Below are 12,863 nucleotides of genomic sequence, written 5' to 3'. Positions count from 1 at the left end.
TGAGTTGAGGAACTGCTGCATATACTGAGTTTTATCGAAAGCAACACTAAATTAGTAATTGCATGAGTAGAACAGCTTCCACAATGAAACTTCCTCTCTCTCCCCTCCTTGCTGTGCCCCAGAGGGGTGAGGGGACACCCAGAGAAATTGAGGAGGGCACAGAGGGAGGCAAGGGAGGTGAAATTCCATTGTGCTAGCAGAAGTCAATTCACTCACACAGTGACTTCGTTAGACACAACCCATAGTTAGCCAAAGGTAACTATGAACCGCTTCCCCTGAAACAACCTTGAGTGATGGGCAATAAGAAAAAAATATCTACAAACAGATATACACAAGTTTGTGCTGAGGCATGGACTTGAAGACACACAGAGAGAAAATCCTTGTTTTTCCATATGCTATACGTGTATTTTCTATGGCTGTCACTCAATTAAAAACCTTAACTGATTAATTGTATGTTTTAATCAATTAGATCTGCATAAAGGTTACATTTTTTTAAAAAAATTAATCACTCTGGAAAAAAGAGCATACTACTTTCATTTTTTGTTGATCTGCCATTGAAGATACTAATTTATCACACAGTCTCCCCATTATAGAGAATGTGGAGCGTATACTTATCAGAGGTTGTCAGTTGTGTATATTTCTAGCAGACTTTGTATTAAAGGCTTTATGTAGTGTTTTAGTAAAAACAAATGAACTGGGAGCAACTTTTTTATTTATCAAAAGTGTCTTAATTAATGTAGTTAATTAATTGCCTAAAGTTTGCAGTTTGAATAATGACTGAAGTAGCCTCCAGTCCCTAGATACACTAAGGAGATGCACTCTTTCTGTTTCCTCTGGGCAAAACTGGACATCATAATCAACCCAGGGCTGCCACTGTAAACAGCAGTTCCATGTTTCCCCAGGCATCTGGTTGGTCACACTACGGATGCTGAATGAGATGAGCCATTGATTGACCTGATCCAGCAGGTGCTTCGTATGTGCTCATTTCCTTCTTTCCTTTTTCTACAATGAGAATTACTTGTATACTCAAATAATTATAGAATCATAAGCTTGTAGAGTTGGAAGGGACCTTGAGGGTCATAAAATCCAACCTCCTTTAATGCAGAAATCTCAGCTAAAGCATCCATGACAGATGGCCATCCAACCTCTGCTTAAAAATCTCCCAGGAAGGAAAGTCCACCACTTTCCAAGGGAGTCCATTCCACTTTTGAACAGCTTTTGCCATCAGAAAGTTCCTCCTGGTGTTCAATCGGAATCTCCTCCCTTGCAGCCACTGGTTTGGGTCCTACCTTCCCGAGAAGCAGAAAACAACCTTGCTCCATCCAACTACTATTTATTTCTCCATCCCCTGCCCCAGTTCTCCTTATTGGCTGTCAGTCACTGATGTGGGTGGAGAAGTACTTCAGTCAAATGCCAGATAAGTTGTTCTGTGCACTGGATTAGAGGAGAGGAGGATGAACTTCAGATGGGGCTGCCATTTTTGGAGACATCCCTGTGTTTCTTACAACTGGGTCTTCCCTTGTTGTTATCCAGAGCCGTTCTCATTCTCTCACCTCCTTCTGCCTACTCTAAGCTGCTCTTACTAGATTCTCCCACTCCCTTCCAAACATAACCATACTTAGAGCTAGCAGGCATATGAATTTGCCCTACTTTCCCTCATTCCCACTAGTCTTCATTAGATGTTGAGAACTGCATCTGAAAATTGGAGGAAAGGAAAAACAAGCCAGGCTGGAGGGCAGAGTTACTTCCGTCAGCCAAGCACCCCAAGTGGGGCACATTGATGCAGGTCTTTCTCATGTGTAGTGCCATTCAGAGCAGAAAGTCTTTGGACCTGCAACTTGAAAACACCGCCGCATGCACACTGGCCTTAATTAAAGTGATATAAAACAAGTGCTATTTTTCATTTATTATCAGTTTAAGCATTTGTTAGCTGCCTCCTGGCCGGTGTACTCGGGACAATGGGAAGAAAATGCAAGGTAAAAACTTGTAAAACCTGTTTATACCAAGACAGAGCAAAGCCATTCTAATCTGGTCATTGAAAGGCTGGTGGTGTTTAAAGGTCAGCCGGAGCCTTAACTGGGAAGGGTTAGGAAACAGACCTTTGAACCACAGGTAGAAAAGTCGAAGGTAGTCCTAATTATGGGCCTGTAACAACTGGATTCTGAGACCTGCAGCGACCATGCCAGTTAAGCACACTTTTGCATGTTTGAATAATGTATGTTTTTCCCCCTGCAGCTTTGGGGTGCAGTGAAAATTCTGTTGAGTCCCCCCCCCCCCATTTAGCTTTGGCAAGTTGTGGCCCACAGATACATAAGGAAAGGCTGTATGGATTCATTTTGCCCACTTGCCTCCAGGAGCGATGCTCAAAGCTCAAGCTTTTAAATTTGCTGATGCTGCGTGGGGTGAAGCAGCTGCAGCTCCCAAACAGGCAGAAGGAGCCTCAGCTGCCTCCCCTCATATGTTTAAATGCAAATGATCTCCAGGTGGCAAGCCTAGATGTGGATGTCTTCCCCTGGAAGAGAGGAGGAGGCTAGTTCCTCTTCCCTCAGGAGACCCAAAGCGACAGCATCATACAGATCCCTTACCTGTGGAATGTCGGTAGGCGGGAGAGGTGGGAGAGTTTCTTGCATGATGTAGGCAGGCGAAGAGAAGTCTCAGACGATGCATTGAGGATGAAAGATAGTCTGCTCATTTATTTGTCTGCAAGACTATGGGCGGCGGGAAGACCTGAGGGTAGAAGTTGAATTCTATACAGCAATCCTTTGTCTGGCTTGCTATGCCAGGAGCTGGGTGGGAACTGTACTCTGCCCACTTGTAAGTCCTTGAAGGGGAATCACGGCTGCAACAAAAACAAGCCCAGGCATGCATATTAAGTTCTGGTGGATGCAGTTTTGTGTGTGTGTGTGTAGATTTTTGTCCACAGAGGCGATTACTCTCCTGCAAAAGTCACATAGGGTGGCGTATGGAGAGCAGAGCTGTGCTTTCATCTCAAGCACCGTTCTTCATCTGTTTAGGAGTGCCTAGAGGGAAAGGCAGCTGCTCTTTCCTTGCCATTTTGCATTATCACATGCAACATCATTGCTGCCTCTACCACCTCCTTCCATACCATCACGGCCTGTTTTCTGAGCTTCAGGAAGGATGCGCCAGCACAGAACTTCTTCAGCCATTCTGAGCTTACAAAAATAGATGTGTACCTATATCCTCAGATATAAGTTGCCTCTTGTGCCCTCATCGGTTTAACTGATCACTGATCTTGCTAGCTAGGGATGATGGGAGTTGTAGTCCCAAAACAGCTGGAGACCCAAGTTTGGGCAATACTGGTTTTTAGGGCTTGCAACTACCTAGAACCCTACTTGGAAGTATTGGCATAGTTGCCAAAGGGTTTTCTTCTTCATGGTTGTCAAATCAATGTAGAATCAAGCCTACATATTATTTAAATCAGGGATGGCCAACTGGCAGTCTGCTCACAATTTTATCTGGTGCCTCACATTCCTATCAAAAGTGTTCTCAGGTTGTAATAAATAGAGATCTCACCTTTTAATGTTACATCTCACTTTATGTTACATCTCTACAATACAAACTGTCAAATGGAGTTGTCACCCCAAAATTCCCCCTTACAGCTGTCCATTTGTCATTAGTCAGAGTTCCAAGGCCTGTCTTTGCCCCTACTCACAGAGAGTCCTGCTGACTTCAGCAGGTGAAATGTGAAATGTGTGGATATAAGGACCAGGGGGAAAATACATGGGAGAAAGCTGTGGTGAATTTAAACGTACAGGCGGAGTCTCCAGGTTGCCAAGTAACAAATGGTTCACTTAAATTTTGACCAGTAGATTGACTTGCTTCCTGAATCCAGACAATTATATAATTCCAGTCTAGCAGTAATGGGGGGAAAAATGTGTGTGAAACAAAACTGGAATCAGCAAGAATGAATAGCACTTACTGAGTACTTATTTTAGCAGCCTTCTCTAACCAGGTGCCCTCCAGGTGTTTTGACCTCATCCTTGATCATTGGGCATGCAGGTTGGTGCTGATGAGAGTTGTACTTCAAAACACCAAATTGGAGAGGCCTGATTCATAGAGTCACTTTTCCCAGCAGAGCTGCCCTTTTATGGGCAGCCCTTGTGTAGAATTCTAAAGACCTCCCGACCTCCAGTAGCATAATGCTTTTATAAGAAACAATTAAAAGCAGCAAATTAACTAGCTTCTGGGAAACTCAAAATACAGCTTGTGAGTTGGTTAGTTCTAATAAATATATTGCACTGTTGCTGCTGCATGGCTTATTCTTGACCTCATTCAGTATAGCGCTATTGAAATAACATTTTAAAAATTTGGATTAATATTAACAAGTTTCATTCAGCCGCTAATGGCCCAATTAAGGAGGATTTTCATTTCAGCTGCTTCCAGTGGGCAGTCCAGTAATAGGCACCATATTTGGATCAATTGGCTTTGGAGAGTAACTACAGATCGGCAAATTAGTCAGTTTCCAGTCTAATGCTGCTTTCAGATGTTTCCATTCTTATGTTTGCTATTGAAACCTAATTGGAAGATCTGGGAAATGTGAAAAACATAACCGCACAATCGTAACCATGTCTCCTCGCAAGTCCTGTTGAATTTGATGGTGCTTACTCTCAGGTAAATGGAGTTAGGATTGCCACTGAAATTGATCAGCATTATAAGTCCAGAAATGGCAGATCAGCTCACATCAAATTCTCAAGCATCCAAGAGGACCTAAAAATTCTAACTTTTCATACCAGATGTGGTTGTGGAGACCAGAGAAAGATGACAGTTCTATCCAAAAGTTGAAGAAGGTTTCATAGAGCTTTCATTCTCATTGAGTATCTATTCTTTTTGTCTCTAATGAAATAGGTATTATGGGCTTTTGAAGCACTACTTAATATGCAAACAATGAGCACAAAGATGATGAGAGCCCCCGCCATGGGCAAAGATGTCAGTTTCATGCCACCTTCAACTCACTGAAATAACATGAATCTGACCCCAACCTTAGAAAAGTTGTGGAGGATCCATTATCAGATATATCAGGAATGAGGAACCACACATGTTCTGTCATATTCCACATGTTGTTGACCTCTAACACCCATTAATCATGACCACTGCTCATGTTGGCTGGGGCTGATGGGACCCGGAGTCCAATAACATATGGAGGACCACAGGTTCTTCACGCTTGGCATATGGTATGAAAAGGGAGGGAGACATTTGTATGTCCCACTGCCAATTGACACAGGTAGGGTATTGCTGAATCTAGTACAGTTGTTTCCTACTTTCCTGTCTCTTTAGTGAGGTGACATCAGTAAAAATGGTCACTAAGAATCTAAGGTGAAAAAGCCATCAGTTAGTGATCACTGAAGGAGCACTTGCTCCCTTACTTCTCTCCTCATGCCAAGATCTGTAGAAAAGGCCCCTTTACTCATGGAAACATGGACCTTTTCTGTCATGATTGCTCATCTTTGGAGCTTTACACTACGGCTATATGAAACTGCCATCTTAGGAAGAACTTCCTAAGAACACCGGGAGAAAAATCTGCTTCACTCCCAGATGTCTTTAGATATTTATAAGTTTCCAAAGTTTGAGAGCTTGTGCAAGCAAATCGTGTGCCCCCTCCCCTTGAATGATTGACACTCCCCAGAGAGGCCTAACCCCTTGGCTGATTCTGTTGCACCTTCTAGAAATGTTTGTTGACTTTCATGTCTATGGAGAGGTAATTAAGGTTGGCCTTATTGTACTGTTTGTTTAGTCTTGGTCTACTGGATTTTAACATTCCAAGTGTTCCCCACCACCACCAGTTTTATCAAGGCTGCAATATTGACTATGTAATCCTAGGCATGTTTACTCAGAAGCAAGTCCTATTGTGTCTTGTGGGGTTTACTCCCAAGTAAACATGTTTAGGCTTATGAAGCCTCGCAGCTCAATCCTAACCATGTCTATTCAAAAGTAAGTCCTGTAGAATCCAGTGTTCTTACTCTTGGGTAAATGGGATTAGCTTTGCAACCATATCTGATTATTTAGATGATCAATTAAAACCATTCTGATGACTAACATGGTGTCCCTGAATGATTAGTTTGAAGGGCTGGGATTTTTATTTGTAAATAATAATATTTACAGAAATTCCAGGTGGGAAGCACAATCTTTAAAAGAGGCATTCTTGTGAGAGAGGGCGGGGATGCTTTTTCTGTGATGTGGCCAGTTTCTGTTGCAGTTCCCATCACCTCTGACCATAAGCCATTTATAGCTGTTGTTTGCTCATACGCATTTTTTTGTTTGTTGCTGATTTAATCAGTTTGTTAATGGACCCAAACTTGTATGGTTAATCAGTGAATATTCATTTGATCAGCTGACTAGAATGGTCTTTAGTCTATTGACGGTTTTAGATAGAAGCTGCTTTTTGAGTCCTAACGAGTGGTCAGTGGGATATACAATTTAAAAAGAGAGTGAAGTGGTTGGAGTTTCAAATCCCTACTCAGTCATGAAAGTCATTGGACCAGTCACTCAACCTAACCTATCTGACAGGGCTATTGTGAGGATAAAATGGAAGCAGGGAGAACCCAGTATTTGAACTTCTGGAAGGCGAAGTGAGATATAAATAAAATATAGAAGGTCATGATTCTTTGCCAAATCCTATTCATTTCTCATTGTTTCTTCTGCATGTGGATTTCTCTCCCCTGACCAGAGTACTGTCATGGGAGCTAAAGAGCAGAACTGGTAAGACCAGATGGTAGAGACTGGTGGAGTAAAGGTGTAGCCGAATTTCTCCTGGTGGGTGAAGGAACTGGCACCTGGTATGTGCCATTGGTGAGCATAGAGTGCAGAGCTATTAGCAGAAGCCCCATTTAAGCCAAGCAGAAAGTGGGCAGCTCCCTTATTTCTGGCTCCTCACCTGGAAATTTTGGTTCTTCTTTTGGAGCCCTGAGAGCTAAAAATCTGAAAACTTTACTAGCTAGCCAAGGCTCATCACCAAATCATATTACAGTACAGCAAAACACCACTCAAAACATAATTAAACTGATAAAACAGTCCGTTGCATTAGCAGACATATTCTGTGACAGCAGCAGTCTATAACTGTAACACCCATTCTGCTCCCAAAAAAACCCCAGATCCTACTCATGGACAATTCAACTTAATAGTTTAATAATAGTTTAAAGTCCCCAACTATCTGACATTCTTCATCTACCACCTTTAGTTATTCGCAATTCGCTGTTTCTTCTGGGCCTAATATTGTGGCTAACGCTAACTATGACTAATTTCACAAAGCCATCCTTAGAAGCCACGTCTTGGAGTTGACTCAACTGAAATTAATCATAGTTAGTGTGAGTGACAGTTTGTTGCTGTAGACAATCCAAAAAATTATGGGTAACCAAAAGCAAAGCAAACACTTCCAAACTTCCCCTGACCAGAGGAGAGCCTGAGGCTTATTGTAGCTTGTTCCTGCACATGCATGTCTGCTAAACCAGATGTCCTTTTTGCCACGGAGAACCACATGTGTTGGTGGGAAGCAACTCATGCCATTGGCCAAAGCCAGCTATGGGCAGAGCCAATAACACACACATGCCAGGGTGAGTAAATTTGGTTTCTCTACTATTACCATTTTGCCAATCTTAAATTCAATTCTTCACATTTCCAATTTACAAAGCAAAATTGGTGTTTAAAGTGGGCATGGAAATTCATCAGTATTTTAGTATGAAAGTCTCCTAATAAAAAAAATAAAAATTCCTTCCAGTAGCACCTTAAAGACCAACTAAGTTAGTTCTTGGTATGAGCTTTCGTGTGCATGCACACTTCTTCAGATACCTGAAGATATGCACACGAAAGCTCATACCAAGAACTAACTTAGTTGGTCTTTAAGGTGCTACTGGAAGGAAATTTTTTTGTTTTGACTATGGCAGACCATCACGGCTACCAATCTGTAAAAAAAAAAAAGTTTGGGATGCGGTTTTGTCTAATATACACATTTCCCCAAAGCAACATTCCCTAATACAATGCATTGTTTCAGTATATATGCACACTTTAGAGTAGCATATGCATTTTTCTACACATTACCTAGCTGGAGAACTGCATTGCAAAATTCAGAGAAAATTGAACTTTGAAGGCTAGCTGTGCTTCACTTCACATATTGTTTTGAAAAGTGCAAATTTGATAAGTAAACCTTGAAATGTGAACTTTTTCTCCTATTCCTAGCACACACTCCTACACACAGAGACTCCATTGTGATGGGGAGGAAGGCAAAAGGGAGAGTCATCCCTCCACGCCCATTCCTCCCCACCATATCCATACTCTCCCCAGCCTGCAAACCAGCTTTTTGAGTATTACTCTCCACATGCCTTCCTCCCAGCTGTTTGGTGGGCTGAGAGAAACATGATTTCCATGGGGAGGAAACTGCACTGGTGTGACTCCGACCAAAATTGTGCTTCCCCTCAGGCAGAGAATTTACCGTAATTGGTGGTGGGCCCCCAGTTGGGCCATGGGCTGCTCACATGTGCGCTAAGCCATGTTTTAGTGTGACATGTAAACATTGCCTCTGTGTGTGTGTGTGATGCTCTTCTGGAGAAAATTATACATCATTGTCCTGGGACTCTTCCGTGATGTGCCATCTGGGCGTATGGGAGGCAGCTGTTTGGTTGTGCTGTAAATTGCCATCTTAATAGGGCACAGCATTTGTGAAACATTTCTAGCTGCTGACTCTAGAAAAATGTTTTCCTTTGCGTTCCTGTTCTTCCAGTCTTTTCTCCTTCTTCTCAATCGTGTTCCCCTTATGAAAAAAAGAAAACGTATGCAGCAGTTAAGGGGGGAAAACAGATGAAAGCTTGATCTTTTCGCCTGAAGCAACGTTTGCAAAACTGGCTTTGTTTTGGCAAGAGGGAAATTAACCCCATCTTAAAAGTGTGGGGTATTGAAGATACCTTGCAAAGTTAAAACCGTTTTTCTGCCTGTAAATCACCCTGAGATTCTGAACTCCAGTGCATATTCTGAATCCCCTTGAGCAAAACCAATGACAGCTTCTGACAGCACAATTAATGTATTTACCGCTGATATTTTTGAATTCTGGGGACTTCAGAATGTTGGTCCAATTGGTGATTTTCAGGAATGGCTAGATTTGGTTTCCTTTCACCCTAAAACATTGCATTTAGCAAAAACTAATTATTATTTTTTTTAAGAACAAAAAAGCAACATCATATAGTGATGAAGGGAAATCTGCCCCACAAAATCTAAATTCTAGGCTGTGCAGTCTTACAGGCACTAACCTCATCTGATCACAGTCAGTAGGACTTACACCTGAGGAAATTGGTAGAAATTCAGCTTGAACCTTGTTCCCAGAAACCAGAAGAATGAACGCAGAAGTAAGGATTGTGGACTTACCTTGGAAGGAGAATTTATTGCACATTAGATAAATATTTAACATTGCATAATCTTTTCCTGCATCTTACTTATTTTAGGACACGGTGATGTTCAATCCTGCATGTTCACAGCATATGCAGATGTGAATGGATTATAGGTGTGCCATGGGATACTTATTGTCAGAAAGGAATGGGATGCTCTTTCAGTGTAGGACAGGGTTTCCCAAACTTGGGTCTCCAACTGTTGTTGGACTATAGTTCCCATCATCCTTGACCACTGATCCTGTTAGCTAGGGATGATGAGAGTTGTAGTCCAACAACAGCTGGCATTTGGGAAACCCTGGTGTAGCTTGTTTCAGGTTGCTGAACTTGCAACAGTGTTCCTACTTACGGAAAGACATATGCACAAGTAAGCACACAGGTAGAGACTTCTGGTGATTAGTTAAAGCTGTGTTTGCCTTATGGGCTACATTGCTGAGAAATACAGTGCACAGCTCCCCATGTTTCTGGCATATATATCCTGGTTTGGAAGACATGAGTCAGCTTTCAGGTTACATATTAAAATTACCTACGTGAGCTTGCTGGGAACAAACAATAAACTCAGAGGAGACTAGCTTTCAAATAAAGAGGAGATGTGTTCTTCAGCAAAAAGCCTGAACAATACATTCTGCTGATGGGTATCTTTACATTTTAATAGGACAATGAAGTGAAAGTGTTTCAAAACTATTTAAATAGCTGGAAAACTAGTTTTATGGCAATTTCCTAGCTTCACATTGCTTCTTTCCAAATGCACCTTAGCTCAGTACTTGACCTAAGGAAAGAAAGCTCTTTTAAAAAACGTTGTCACAATCAGCTTTGCAAGAGCAGCCAGGAGAGTCTCTCTTTCTCAAACTGTATCCTCTGTTAAAGCAAACTTTGGTTATGCAGACAATAGGATATTGTGTGTTTGACAGAAACTCCAGCTTCCACTTTTTCCGACACAGAAAACTAACTAGGAACTTCAGACTTCAAGTCATATGCAGGCCAGCTGTGTCAGGAGGCTATGTAGACATTTTAATACCAAATATAATAGGGATAAAGGGACACAGGTGGTGCTGTGGGTTAAACCACGGAGTCTTGGGCTTGCCAGTCGGAAGGTCGGCAGTTCGAATCCCCGCGACGCGGTGAGCTCCTGTTGCTCGGTCCCTGCTCCTGCCAACCTAGCAGTTCAAAAGCACGCCAGTGCAAGTAGATAAATAGGTACCGCTCCGGCGGGAAGGTAAACGGTGTTTCCATGCGCTGCTCTGGTTTGCCAGAAGCGGCTTAGTCATGCTGTACGCCGGCTCCCTCAGCCAATAAAGCGAGATGAGCGCCGCAACCCCAGAGTCGGTCACGACTGGACCGAATGGTCAGGGGTACCTTTACCTATAATAGGGATATATGGTGAAGGACTGGAAGCCCAGGTGTACACTCCGCACAGATGATAATATTAAGTACCGGTAAGTAATATTAAGATAAATATTAAGGCATCCCTTATTGTCTACGTGCATTTATTCAGCAGCATTTCTGTTCTTCCTTGTTTGCCTCACTTCGACAAGGTTTCCATTTTTGGAAGGAAGTCTTCTTCCCTCTAATAGCTTCCTTGACTTTATATATTAACTGTGACCTACCAGTTGAACACTGACAGGCTGGAGGTTCAGTTGGGCTCCCTGTGACCAATCCATTGGTAAGGTGAATTTTGTTTGCTGATAGGCTGGGAAACAGAAGGATGGTAGTTGACCTGCTTAGGTTTAATAGCTTAATTCCATTTTCTCCCTCTTTTTTTAATCTTTAGCCTGCACCGTCGGCACCTTCAAAGCATCGGTGGGAGATGCACCGTGCAGTCCCTGCCCTGCCCACAGCTATTCTTCCACACCAGGCTCCAGTGAATGTGCTTGCCTGACCCGATACTACCGTTCGTCTTCAGACACCTCTGACACCCCCTGTACCAGTAAGTACCTGGGAGCAAGTGGGTTTGCTTTAAACCTTCTTTCCATTGGCCCCTGCTTCCTGCAATCCTCCTTTTAGCTCCTGGGCATTATCCCTCTGTCCTGGCCCCAAATTTGGTCTGTTCTGGCTTTATTCCCCTTAGCTCCTCTGTGCCCCTTTCCCATCTGTCCATGGCCTCAAGTCCTTCCTTGCTCCTGTCCAATTCTATTCAGGGCTATATTTCAATGGACATCCTTTGGGACTCACTCACTCCTTCACAGACATGGGAAAGGTTTTTACAGAAGATGCAGTTGTGTGTGACCGAGAACGGTAGCTGATTCCTTATCCGAAAGCTGCTTGGATTCGCCCCTCCCCACACTGCTGTTTATCTGCCTTCTTTTAGGGAGGTATCTGGCAGTGTTTGAGACACAGAATCATCCATGAAGGATTTTTCATTTTGAATGCCATGGTGCCTGTCCGTGGCAGAACGTATTGCAACTGATACTCGGGCTATATTGGAAACAGCCTTTCCTTCTGAATAACCAGAAGAATATGCTGCTTCTCTACATGGAGATTTCGCTTCGTTTCATTATTGTGGCTACTACCCTTCGGCCTAAATGCTAGATGCAGCCCCCTGCTTAATTTCATCTGATTCCACGGCTATTTCTAGGAAGGCATCTCTCTCCATTGCCCCACCCGCTGACCCACCCATGAAAGGCCACCAAGGAGAGTAGCTGGTTGGGCATTGCTGTTGGAAAATGCTCTTAGCTTCCTCCATCAGTGTCACCCATGTTCCCCAGTGGGGCTGGGCGATATCTGGTTTTCACATCACAATATATCACTAGCTAAACATTGCATTATATCGATATATCACAATATATATCTGTGGTGGCAGAGGGCCTCCCCGCAGTGGTGAAGGGCCTTAAAATGTAATGGAGGAGTAGATGTAATAAAAATATTAAATAAACTTCCATATAAAATGCTTAATATATTTTCAACCACTTTGAGTAATTTAAGTGATTTACTAGTCAATTTGCATCTGCTTCCTCACTCAGAGGCCTAAGTACAACTTGTGCATGCATAAGTCCCACTGAGTTCAACTAAACTTCTACTTTCCTGGGAGTAAGCCTCATTGAATTCAATAAGGCTTGCTTGTGAGTAGACATGCATTTGCTTGCAATGCTTACCGAAAAACACCCTCCCCATCATTCTCACATAGTGCCCAACCTCCCATTTCAGCATAAGACAGCAAGCTAAATCTTCTCCCCTCCACCCCCCCAGAAGTGCCCCCCCAAAAGCCCTCATCCTACCAATCTTTCCCTTTTTATCAGAGGGAGGGACGGCAAGCAAGCAAAAAGATACTCCTTTAAATTAAAAAAATTAACCCTTTTTAATATGGAGGAAAGCTATTTAGGGGGAACCAACAACATAAAGACCACCAGAAAATAAAAATACTCCCCCTTTTCCCCCGACTGGTGGAGGTGAGTATGAGGGAAGAAAGAAGTGCCTTCCAGTTCTTTGTTTACTTTGTTTTGTTTACCATGCCTCTTTGATTATTAGCCATGGGGA

General features: G+C 42.8%; 1 protein-coding gene across 3 annotated transcripts in view; it reads left to right on the top strand.

Moving 5' to 3' along the window:
• LOC309359790 (ephrin type-B receptor 5) overlaps positions 1-12,863 on the top strand; it is a 157,491-nt gene that overhangs the window by 104,076 nt on the left and 40,552 nt on the right. For all 3 annotated transcript variants that reach the window (XM_081893911.1, XM_081893909.1, XM_081893910.1), the window contains one exon: positions 11,161-11,316. In XM_081893911.1, the coding sequence (XP_081750037.1) occupies positions 11,161-11,316 (156 nt within the window). The remainder of the gene's footprint in view (positions 1-11,160; positions 11,317-12,863) is intronic.

The sequence above is a fragment of the Podarcis melisellensis genome (assembly GCF_964234715.1).
Source record: "Podarcis melisellensis genome assembly, chromosome: 17".
Classification (NCBI taxonomy): domain Eukaryota; kingdom Metazoa; phylum Chordata; class Lepidosauria; order Squamata; family Lacertidae; genus Podarcis; species Podarcis melisellensis.
This window is presented reverse-complemented; position numbering and strand designations above follow the sequence as displayed.